The following is a 13,136-nucleotide window of genomic DNA, read 5'->3' on the forward strand; positions in this document are numbered from 1 at the left end:
CTGTTTGGGTTTTCCGCTATTCCGTTTTCACAGCAGCAGATGAGCCGCGTGTGGAGACTTGTTGTTAATTACAGAGACCACCGTGGTATGACTGACATCATCACCGACAGCTGTGTTAACTCTTTACCTGCCCCCTGCTTTACAACATCCACAGCGTCTCTTTCTGTGTGTTTCTCTGCAGAAGTAAATAGTGAGCGTTGCGTCTTCTTCACTCTCGTGAATAACTTCCACACACCTAGGACATGTTTGGCCTGTGTGTGTGGATGTGACATGAGGTTACTGTCTGTGCACACATGTGAAACACGGCGCAGAGCAGCGTGTTTGTAACGTTAAACGTGACAGGCAGAAAATTGGATAGCCTGTTTGACACTGCTGGACCCGGTCACTGGTCAGAGCCCAGTAAGCGAAAATAAAACGCCTATTTCAGTCCCCAGCTGATTAATCTGCACATCTCTAGCTGTAGAAGAAGAGTTACAGTCCAATAAGCCTTTAAATAAGATACCAAATAATCTAGGTAATGTTATAATAACAGCTAGGTAATGTTATAGTAATAACAGAGTGGGCAATGCCTCCGTGCCAACAGGAAGTGCCCCGTGCTTTGAAGTAACTTTTACTAGGGCCAAAACAGCAGCTGTAACATAGTGGCGCTGGAAGACATTTTCGCTTAGGTGCTGCAGAGTAGAAATGCCCGCATACAAAAGTTATGCAATTACAGCAATGTATTGCTTTTTGCAGTAATGCAGTTATATAACACATAACTAAAAATAAATGGTAATATTTTACCCTTTACAATCTGAGTAAGGCACCTTACAACTCATTTTAACCCGAAGTTAAGTGATTTTTTTACACCTAGAAATATTTTGGCACCAGAAAAACAAATCCATGAGTAAAAGAGTAACATATTTCCTGTTGCAGGAATCTGATGGTCGAGATTGAAGGCAGAGTGCAAAGTACAGGAAGCTCGGCTCCTCTTAACAAGATGGTATCTCCCCATCATGCATAGCCTAAATATATTTCTATCGGCTATAGGTGTGTTTGTGCTTTAACTAATTACTTTCATAATTAGAGAGGCTGCTGTCAGTTCACCCTGACCGATCCTGTCAGAGTGTCGGGAGATTCAATCAATGACGTTATGTGGCTCTACCTTGTGCGTAAATGCGCACAGCGTCTTTCTTAATGGGGAGACGATCAGGGGCGTTTCCAGGCTCTTGAAACATTGGGGGCTTTGCCCAGCCCGTTTTCACAATTTGGGCTTTAAACACTTAATATCCTGTATTCTGGTGAACTTTTCTGCACCAATTTATTGAGGAAATGTCTTTATTTATATAAAAGGAAACACAAAATTCAGTTGACAGGTGACGATTCAAAATACAAAAACTATAGTGTAATATGCTGTTATCAGGCATTCTGTATTGCCGTCAGATATGTGTCTCCTGTAAATTCTCATTTAATTTGATCCCTGCTGAGTCTACATACATGCCTACATGCAGGCCTGAAGTAGCATGTGGCACCTTTTCACTTCAGTGTCAAATTAGCTTAATTAATTTTAATTCACTTATAAACTCCTGGACTTTAAGTGCTCCTATGTTTCAGCAGGTTTTCTGCTTATGCTCAAAACTTTCTGCACATTCAGAATCTCTCCCAAATTTCACATTTGCAGAATAATATTTTGAGACAAAAGTCGTAATATTACAAGAATAAAATCGTTACCTGATGAGAATGAAGTCATGCCCTGCGTTATTGCTCTGCTGATATGGTAGTAGGCTACCCCCTTTAGACCATCTGACAGACACAGAGCCCGTCTGGAACTGTACTGGATGAGACGAGTGGCAGTGGTGGTTCTAGACCAATTTTATTAAGGGGGCCAGGCTGGGGCCAATTGTTTTGTCAGAGGGGCACATTCAATCCGGGACAAAAGAGGGAAAGGCAATGTTTTCAAAATGTCTTATTTAGTATATAATGTAATGTTTTAGTGTGTTTCAGTAACTTACAGTTATTTGTTTCAGTAACAGGATCTTTTCAGTAACTCAATTATAGTTTTATTAAATTACATTATACAAAAACAACATTCCTGTTAACTTTAGCTCACGTTACAGGACATTGTTTGATGCAACACTTCTTTGTAAGGCTTAATGAACAGTAGAAGCTCTAGTGTACGAGACTTCTCTGGATCCCAGTTTGTATTTGTATCCCACTATAACTTTTGCTAGGAAACAACAACTTCTCCATATTCACCCCTAATTGCAGAATGATGGAGACACCGATGCACAAGTATAAATGAATCGGTACATGTGCAGCCTACGACGTAGCTACGCACATAGACCCTTTGCAGGAGCATAAATCAAGCTTAATGCAACATCAAACTGGGATGCCGGAGTGGAAATTTAGGGATGGGTTGCTGGTAGGACAAATAGTCTTTCAAGTTGAATATTGCCGTAAAACTTCAATTAATAGCCCGGGCAGCTTAATCACTGAACTCACCCTGCCTCTATCTGGGACAGGCTTCTTTTTGGGACAGGCCTTTAATTAATTTATCATGCCGGTATATATTATATAAATAATACTTTGGTGCTCATTGTTTTTTGTAAAATAAACTAAACGATTGAATTGTGTAGAATCTAAACAATCTAAGGATGTGTAGCATGTCCCTATTGACAAAGGTTTAAACATTTATATTGGTATGCACAATCTAAGCAGCTTGGAAGCAGCTCAAGTTGGCGACCCAGTGTGCTTTAAGAGGGTTTATCCATCTAAAGAACTTCTATAAAAAGCAGACAAGGCCTCAAAATGATTGAGACCTGCATTTATTTGTCAAAATGTGCAGCCACATCAAGCCAGTAAAAGGGACAGGCATCTAATTAGGACTAGGCTTTTAATTGAAGTTTTACAGTATTACAGTTAGTGTCTCTATAAAATGACGGGAAGCAAAGATGTCTCATTTCATGAAATGCCTGTTGCTTCCCACTCCTCGACTCGCAATCTCAGGTGGGAGACGCAAGGAGAGGATGCTATGGAAATCATCTAGGTACAAACTTTTTTAATACATAATTTTATAAAAGAGTGTTGAAACATTTTTCAGACTTTACGAGTTTGTGAGTTTTGACATAGCCAACTCTTTAAATTCATATACAAATTCAATGAAATTGGCGGTAGCCTTTGTTATTTTGTGACTAATGAATATGGACCGTACCCTGTAAGATCAACACATTTAGAATTAACTCAATATGACATTTATCATGTTCAGAATACGGATATTTATACACTCACATAATATAATAGTTTGAGTCCAAAAGTCATTGAATGTACACAGAGGTAAAAGAGATGCTGTAACTGAGAAATGAGAAAGGCCCACAGACTCCACTGAGGTGAGCGACAATTAGAGCTGATCAGCAACAGCCGTGTCACCAGCACAACAGGCCTTTTTAAACCCCACATGTGGCACAGGTGGCATTTTCACTTAGAGACTGGAACAATGGGAGCTCTGCGGGCCTTGCTTGTTTGCGTGCTGACTGTGTGGTTTACCAAAGGTTTATTTTTATATTTTTCCTCTTTAAAGCATAGGCTGTGTTTACAAACTGGTAGTGTTGTAGCCTACAGCAATGTAAAAGTAAGGTTACTCTTTCAGAAATCTTGTGGCTACGAGCGTAAGCTATGCCTTCCCATTAGTTCTGAAAATTCCTGAAATGTCATTCAGCTGTAACAAAGTGCTGGTGAATAACGGCACGTGTGCTGTCCTATAGGCTCTGGTTTGCCAGTTGGAGGCACAACAGAAATTCAGGATGATGAGCTGCAGAGAGTGAGAGGTAAGAACACTTGTGGTGACTAAAATGTTTCAGAGCTATATACTGACACTAACTTACTTTTTAATGTCTTCTGTACAGAGTTTTTGTTGCAACAAGATGCTGATGGAGGTGAGTAGATTCTGTCTCATGCTTGTAGGGTTTAATAAACCTGCTACTGGGATTTCACAGTAAAAACTACACAACAAGATCTACAACAGTTGATGATCAGCCTAAGCCTACTTCATAATTCAAAATCATGTAAACTATATTTTGGCTAGATGGCCTACTAGCCTATAGCATGATGGATGCAGTAAGAACTTAATACGCTGCTTGTGTTGTCAGACTATAACACGACGGGCCTCACCAATGTGACGAACACGACGGGCCTCACCAATGTGACGGCCACGACCCCAGCGCCGTCTCCGGCCACGACGGGCCTCACCAATGTGACGGCCACGACCCCAGCGCCGTCTCCGGCCACGACGGGCCTCACCAATGTGACGGCCACGACCCCAGCGCCGTCTCCGGCCACGACGGGCCTCACCAATGTGACGGCCACGACCCCAGCGCCGTCTCCGGCCACGACGGGCCTCACCAATGTGACGGCCACGACCCCAGCGCCGTCTCCGGCCACGACGGGCCTCACCAATGTGACGGCCACGACCCCAGCGCCGTCTCCGGCCACGACGGGCCTCACCAATGTGACGGCCACGACCCCAGCGCCGTCTCCGGCCACGACGGGCCTCACCAATGTGACGGCCACGACCCCAGCGCCGTCTCCGGCCACGACGGGCCTCACCAATGTGACGGCCACGACCCCAGCGCCGTCTCCGGCCACGACGGGCCTCACCAATGTGACGGCCACGACCCCAGCGCCGTCTCCGGCCACGACGGGCCTCACCAATGTGACGGCCACGACCCCAGCGCCGTCTCCGGCCACGACCCCAGCGCCGTCTCCGGCCACGACCCCAGCGCCGTCTCCGGCCACGACCCCAGCGCCGTCTCCGGCCACGACCCCAGCGCCGTCTCCGGCCACGACCCCAGCGCCGTCTCCGGCCACGACCCCAGCGCCGTCTCCGGCCACGACCCCAGCGCCGTCTCCGGCCACGACCCCAGCGCCGTCTCCGGCCACGACCCCAGCGCCGTCTCCGGCCACGACCCAACCCTGATTGTGTCTCGCATGGTCACATTAGGAGGCAATTAAAGTTTGGGACTTGGTGGACCATATGCAAGACTTCTTTGACTGTCTTTCTGCATGTACCCTCCCTGTTGTCTCTGCTTTAAATAAAACTTGACTTGAGATCTTTCAGAAAAGGGCACTTGTAAACTGACGTTACTTGATTTCTTACAAATCCCTGTAGGCCTATCGCATCTCATTCAGAACTTGAATGTGTTGTCAATCAGGAGCATTCAGAGTTCACACAACTGCATCAATTCAACTCAGTAGCTGCTGCCAGGATGGCCTAATCTTTTCAGTAGATTAACCTGATTGTCCACATAAATTTTGGACTTGCAAGGCTGTAGACCCTTGTATGTAAAATCAGACATGGCTGTCAAATCAGCTATTAATAGCCGATCTTGAGTAAAATGGCTACGCCCCCGTTAGTGCAAGTATAAAATTGCATCAGTGCTGGTTTTGTACACCCAACTCAAATGGTTGGGCCACAAATTTCCTGCCTATTTAGTCCAAAGACAAAATGTTGTGGGGGTTACGTTGCTGAGGCTGGGTTGGAGAAACTGGCTAGCTTTACTGAGTGATGCTGCGTTCCATTTACCTCAGAGCTGGGATTGATGGCGTTCCAGTTAACAAGTTGGAAAACCTCACTCGGCCAGCTGTTTACAACTAGCCAGGTTAGCTGTTTTGTTTGTTCTGTTGGACAGCACTTTATGTACGAACATTTGAGTCCCAAGTACACAGAAGTGCTAATAAACTACAGCTTTCACTAACTGATACCCTGACAGCAATCTTGTATCACAAAGTCGGGGTAGTGCGGTTGTCCCGACTTTCCGAGTCTGAAATCCGACTTCAGGGGGCGATCCAGTTGAAAGTTCCAACTGTCAAAACATGTAAAATGGAACGCACCATGACACATGGTTTGTGTGTTGTGCATTTTAGGCAAAGTCTTAATGCTGAAACACATGAAATTTGGGACAATTTTCTTTTGCATTTAGGTCTTAACCACATTAGACCAAAACGCTACGCGTAGAGCGGTCACAACTGGACAAGATTGTCCCAGAGAGGCACAAATAGGCTTTTCCTTGAAAATTTTGTTTCAGATTTGAGACGTTATTCTCTTTTGCACAGATAGCCTATAGCAAAAAAAATTTATTGACAATTTTAATCTTTTTTGGAACCATTCCACACATTTATGGACTGATGGGGTTCATCCCAGCAGATCAGGAAGCCGTATGTTGGTTAGTAATATCCAGCACGCTGTACAATGCGCCCCATGTGTCTGACTATTTACACCACACACCCCCTCCACAGAAGCTGCTACTTTATGTCCACAGCTGCACAGACCTGCACTGTTTCCATCAGTGGCTCCCCCTGCCAGTCACCCTCATCTTTGATTTTGTATGTAAGTATAAACATGCATCACTCTCATATTCCCATAGTAACGATATCTGTTCGGCCACCTAAATCAAAAGTGAACAGAAGAACAGCTGTGCCTAACAACTTAAAGACTAATACAACTGCTCCAAAAGAAAATAATAGCATGAAAATTAAGTGTGGGCTATTAAATGTCAGATCCCTCTCTTCAAAAGCTGAACCGGTTAATGAACTAATATCAAATCATAATATGGATTTGTTCTGTTTGACTGGGACATGATGATGTGTAAGCCTCAATGAATCCACTCCTCCCAGTCATAGTAATCCGCACATACCTCGAGGCACTGGCCGAGGAGGTGGAGTATCAGCTCATTTTCATTCAGACCTTTTAGTCAAGTCAAAACCCAAACTAAGTTCTGGCTCTTTTGAAAGCCTTGTTCTCGGTATTTCAAACCCGACCTGGACAACTATGCAGCAGATTTTATTTGTTATAGTGTACCGTGTTCCCGGTCCTTACTCCCAGTTTTTATCAGAATTTGCAGAATTTTTATCTGACTTAGTCCTTAAAACAGATAACGTAATGATAGTAGGGGATTTTAATATTCATGTGGACGTCAAGAATGAGAGCCTCAGCACTGCATTTAGTTCACGGCTTAATTGGTTGGCTTCTGTCAAAGCGTTCATAAACCCACACACTGTTTCAACCATACCCTTTACCTAGTATTAACATATGGTATTGAAATTGAAAACTTGGTGGTCTTTCCTCATAATCCCATTTTATCTGACCACTATCTATTATCTTTTGAGTTCCAATTGTTGGACTTCAAGCCACCAAGCAAATATTCCAATACTAGATCCCTATCTGACGGTGTTGTAGTTAAGTTTAAGGATTCAAATGCATCAGTGTGTAACTCAATTCCGTGTTTCATAATACCTCCTATAGACTCCTATGCTAACGTCCATCCCTCACAAATCTATGGTACAACAGTCAAACACGCAAGTTAAAGAGAGCATCACAGAAACTTGAGAGGAAACGGCGTCTTACACATCATGAAGATTCTCATTCAATGTGGCAGGATAGTGTGAAAATGTATAGGAAGGCCCTCCGCAGCGCCAGAACAGCCTATTACTCAAAATGAATAGAGGAAAATAATAATTATAATCTTTATTTGTAGAGCACTTTGTGTTTATGTGTAGTAATGAGATCAGAAAAATAGCGTGTTCTCGCATCCTTAATGTTATGTAGTTGGTTAATAAATCCTTCAGACTGAGGTAATGGACTTGGAGACTGGATTTTTCCATCTGCGCTCTGCTTTCCTGCATTCCCTTTTTGGGCTGCGAATGCTGTCTTTTATCCAGGTTGCTTACTAGCTTTAGACGTAGGCCTAACCTTTAGAGGAGCAGTAATATTTAGTGACAACAAGCAGATATGATTGAAGAGATCAACTAGATTGTTGGTGTTGGAATCAGACAGGTGTTGGCTTTGGCTCTGAAAGAATGTGCAAAACGTTTAAACACTTTGTTCATTAAAGCTGATATTGTACAACTGTATACTAACAAATACAAACAAAAATTCAAGAAAAAGACTACTTTGGCTATTTAGTTGAACTTTGACCTGACCAAGCAGTTCTTCCCTCCTATGTTTTATGAGAGCAGCTTCTCCCCTATGAGTAAAAAGCCTACCAACTGTACTGCACCAAACAATGCGCTTAAAAAAACGTGACTCTTGCTGTTTACATGAATAAATGCACAATATTATAGAGCATGCAATCAACTGCTGTTGCTAACGCATTTGTCTCGGTCCAGGTGTATTTATTTATTTTCATCTAATGTCACCCTGGTATAACGTTAGTGCTGCATTATGCTACTGATCCGACCGTTCTGAAAGATCTATAGCCAACTCTTACTTCCGGGTCACCTGGCTCACCGGTCTCTTTTCTTAACTATCTTCAAACGGAAAATGAAAATAGGAATTTCATAAAACCAAATCGGACCATTATTTGAATTTGGTTTAGTTGTTTTTGGATTTAGAAACCAAAATGGGAGAACGTGTCTTTTTTTTTTTCGTTTTAGTTTTTGGTTTGAAACGACAAACGAAAAAAAGGTGGTTTATTCGTTTTGTGGTTCAAACGAAAAAACAAACTATCAGAACGTACACGGACCAAATAATTTAGAGAGACTTGAGCGTTTTCGTTTTTTGGGAATGTATTTTATTAACATGGAGAGAACATATTAGATATGGTGTCAAAAAGGTAGGCTATAAATGTCATGAGGTGGAAGTATACGGTTCAGTAATCTGTATTAGCAGACCTGGATGTTATACAAGCTTGGGCTTTAAGAGTGAGTTTAGAAGCGGTTAGGACCTCCCCTGTATGTGCTCTCCAAGTTGAAGCAGGTGAAATGCCACTGTGGTTGAGACGCAGGAGTATGATAAAGAGTTTGGCGCAAATGTGGTGTGGCCTATTAGACCTGTCGGGAATTAGAAACACCATGGGTAGATTTGGAATTACGTAAGATTAAATGCAATAATAAAACTGCTGATTTAACTATGTATATTATAGCTATAGGGACAGTAAGGAAAGTATTCAGATTTTTACAGATGGGTCAAAGGACATGCAAACAGATGCAACAGAGTCTGCAGTTGTTGTTCTTTTATCAAGTAGAACATCTGAAAATCTGAGTGTTTACAGTTGAACTGTTGGCAATATTGATGACTTTGGAATGGATAGAACAAATTAGTTATAAGGAAATATTAATATGTAGTGACTCTGCAGCCAGAAGTCACCTGGACCTGCTGTATGAAGTCCCCGGTGAAAAAGTTGTACTTTTTCTTGATGCACTTATCACATTTTAATTGTACCATACTAAGTGTATATTAAATGTGTTATTTTGGAACAACTTAAAGTATGTTAAGTGTTCTTTTAGAAATACTTAAACTCAACTTTAAAATAATTGCAATATATTTTAATATACTTAGCTGTGTTAAAATGGAACAACTTTAAATAAATTTACTCTAATTTAAATATACTTATTTAAACTTTTGTGCTAACAGCTTAAATATGTTTTGAACATTATTATTAACATTTCTGATTATTAGTTTCTTACTAGTATACTCCAAGAGCCGCTATCAATATACTACAAAGCTGCTTTATGAAACCATTCAGTAAGACAATAATTCATTATTAATGCATTAAAAATACCTTGCTGAATGCCCATATAGCATAATAAATATCAGTAAAAAAATGTATTTTAAAACACACACATACAGACAACTAGAAAACTTTAATCTTCTGTACATTACAAAAATAAATTCCTGGACAATAAAAGGTACAGCAGACCAAAACACGTTCAAATAAAATAAAATGAAATGACCAGTATTACTTAACAAGTTGCAAACTATTGGTAAAGGGCATTCATTATTTACAAAAAGTGATCTGCTCCTGGGTCACAGTGCAAGTCAACAGAACAGGCTTGTCATTTTCTTACATTAGTACTTTGAACCTTCCCCCTACTGTCAGGAGCACTCATCATTTAATAATATAAATTTAATTAAACTGGACACAGACTTGTTTCTACCGAAATCATGAACCGCTAAACTCGTGCGCACAGATTGTAAAAAAGGCGAATTTTACAGTATTTTATCCAATAATGGCTTTGATACTGACCTGACAGCATTGATTGCCTGTTTAATGTCAAAAAAATGATACTGTAACCATTATAACGTTAGGCAGTGCTGGCAGAGGAGAGGCATAATTTATTGACCACACAAGATAAGATTAATTCACACTTTATTTATTTTGGCATATGACAATCGGTGATCGTATGAGAACATATTTCGATTCAATTTGAGAATTTATTTCCACACGGTAGCTAAGAAATAAAGTCCTGCAGCTAATTGGCTGGTTCGTGCAAGATTGATTGATTGCTGCGTGTGCAGACGCCTGCTGCACGCGTGGGTTTGTGTTCCAGTTCCATTGCCTCTGACGCGTGATCGGCGCTGGTTGTAAATGATTAATTGCTGTGATCGTAATGAATGTTCAATTATTTTTATACCCCTGGACAATGAAATGATGAATGTCTTTATATGTTGTATGTATATGCTGACGTTCTCAATAAAGTCAATAAGGGAAATTTGTGGCTGCCTGCAGGACTTTGTGTTTAAATTCAAATTCCTTTGATGTGTGACGCTGTGCTTTGATGTGAATCAATACACGTGATGTCATATAGTCCTGACTATATAAAGTGTGCTGGTAACTACATTCTACATTCAGTTTTCACTCTTGACAAGGGACTTCCAGACCACAGTCAGAAACCATAGTGAGGTAGACAGTAGTGAAAACATTAAGCAAGATACAATTTCCACGAAAATTACTTACTCTACACATTACTAAACACTTTACAGTAAGTTTCAAATAAACGGAAAAGCAGAGCTTTGTGAACAGAACATACCAAAATGGACCAAACCGGTTTCCAGATGGACAACACTATCACACCTCTTCTGCCCATCGTAATAAAACATTTCGCAAGAATGTCTACAGCACAGTGGAACATGTTAGCTGAAGGGACTTTGGACTCAGCCACACAAGCTACAGTGGCTGATGGGATACTCTCTGTGGACATCTTGACGAATATGACAGTGTTTCAGGAGCACATGCAAAAGAGTGCATCTCAGGCTGCTGTGAGTACAGTTTTGGAGAACTTCAACACTCAATTCAGAGACTCCCTCCCTGGTAGCATTGCTTGTGCTTTTCAAGTCCCACAAGACAAATGTGAGAGTGCAGAAAATATGTATGCTCCACACAAAAGCTCTGAATCTCCAGAAGAGATTATGGAAATGAAGGAACCAGAGAGACGTGAACTGCCTCGGAGCGTAAAATCCGAGATCTCCATCCCCTCAGTGATTGAAGCTGTGACTGACATCCTTGCCAAATGGTCCAGTAAGACACGAGACCTTACAGAAGAGGCTGAAAATGCTGTCCTTTCTCCCAGAACCTCTCTGGAAGCTCATAATGTAGCATCTGACATTGTCAAAACTGTATTAGATGACCTGCATTCTCAGGACTTGGGAGATGTAGCTAGCAGCAGTGACAAAAGATGCTCACCAAGACCTCATTTTAATATAGGGTTAATATTTGATAAAGTGAGAGACTTTCTTGTCTCACAGGCCGCACCTTCACAAGGTACCGCCAGTGCCGACCAAGCAGTTTGCAAACGCAGCTTTTTCAAGTTTGCTAAAAAACAGTTTGTCAAAATGATGAACGAGCTGAAGACAAAACACGCAGACTTCCTTGTGAGACCCAAACCAGATTCCTGTCAGCCTAAACCCATGGAAGAGGATGACTTTGAAGAAGCTATTGATGGCATTTTACCAGGAACTGTTCCTTATTCTCCAAGGCCCAGACGTGCATCTAGTGATCCAACCAGCAACTCCACATTGATCAGCATGAGAGAGCAGCAGTTTTCTCAACTAGATTTTGAGAACATCAAAAAGATGTTGAAAGCTTGTTTAATAAATTCAACCTTCCAGAGAACGCTGCACAAAATCCAACAAAGCGCTGGAAGACATCAAATCCACGGGCGTGATCATGAAGTTTTCAAAGGAGCTGACTGACAAAATATACGGTAATCTGATGGCTCGCCAGACATATAAGATTCCCACGGTCCAAAGGGTGAGAAGTGCCTCTGCCCCTGTCAGGACGAAGGCATATACCGCCACAGAGGACGCAGTGCAAAAGTTCTTGCAGCAGCTGCTGCTCTGGATGGAGATCAGCGATGAAGTGGTAGGTGCCTTAACTGACATCAAAGACCTAATCACAACAGTGCTGACCCCACCACCAGAAATGCCCCTATCAGGCTGGAGTGCCCTGAAGCCAGCAACAGGCAGACTTCAAGAATATCATCTATTAATGATGATGAAGTTTCTGCATCCGTCTGCATGGATTTTGATGGTGAGAACTTGAATGTCAGGGTTCATGTTGACAGTCAGCAATTGCGCAAATGCAATGTCGAGGTGACTTCAGGAGCTCCTGAAGAAGTAACCTCTGAACCCAGAGCAATCAATTACACCTGTACTCCAGTGCGTGAAGGTGGGGATCTGTCCGCAGTGTCAAATGATTCCTCTTCTTCCACATCAGAGCAGATGACCAGCAAATTCATCACTGACCTCATGAGGCTTGTCACAAAGGCCCCTTTGAAAACCAAAAGGTCCATGCAGATGGCAGACGTCAACGCCATCATCAAGCGTCTGTCAGACAAGGTAGTGGATGATCAAATTCACTGGCCCTGTTGTTAGAAAAACCAAGAACTCCATGACAATAGTCAACAAAGCCATGATTAAAGACCTTGACCGGGAGTTTGGCTCTCCAAGAAAGATACTGGAGGCTGCAATGGCATCAAACCATACATCTTTTGATGATGCTTTGTGAAGTATCTGAAAATCCATATAAATGCCCTCTTCAATTCACCCCCAAAGAAGTCCGCAGTTGCCAGGTTCTTTTCAGCAGTGGGAAAAGCTGCAAGCACGACCTTCACGTGGCATCATGTGTTGTGGTCCAGTAGCTTACAGCTCAGCTGTCCACACTGACCTGAACCTTTCTCACAGCGGCCATTTTGACGTACAGTAGCATTCTGTTTCTGATGGCAGATGGCGCCTTAGCCTCTGCCTCATAGTGTGAATGGGCTAAATGTGATGTAGTGTAAAAGTGCTTTGTGGTCGTAAAGACTAGAAAGGCACTATACAAGTACAGATCATTTACCATTTACACTTGGGTCAAAATGTCCGCTGTGAGAAACGCTCAGTGCCG

The 13,136-nt window shown here is 42.1% G+C and overlaps 1 protein-coding gene across 1 annotated transcript; it reads left to right on the plus strand.

The window, feature by feature from the left end:
* The first annotated feature begins 3,428 nt into the window (after nt 1-3,428).
* LOC119919160 (mucin-2-like) lies at nt 3,429-5,016 on the plus strand. The gene is made up of 4 exons (XM_038739629.1): nt 3,429-3,527; nt 3,741-3,803; nt 3,882-3,911; nt 4,125-5,016. Exons 1-4 carry the CDS (start codon nt 3,434-3,436, stop codon nt 4,949-4,951), a joined length of 1,014 nt encoding a protein of 337 aa, XP_038595557.1. The 5' UTR covers nt 3,429-3,433; the 3' UTR covers nt 4,952-5,016.
* The last annotated feature ends 8,120 nt before the right edge of the window (nt 5,017-13,136 follow it).

This window comes from Micropterus salmoides, unplaced genomic scaffold, assembly GCF_014851395.1.
Source record: "Micropterus salmoides isolate LMB-PRFRI ecotype aquatic unplaced genomic scaffold, ASM1485139v1 Ms_hic_scaffold_2584, whole genome shotgun sequence".
Lineage (NCBI taxonomy): Eukaryota > Metazoa > Chordata > Actinopteri > Centrarchiformes > Centrarchidae > Micropterus > Micropterus salmoides.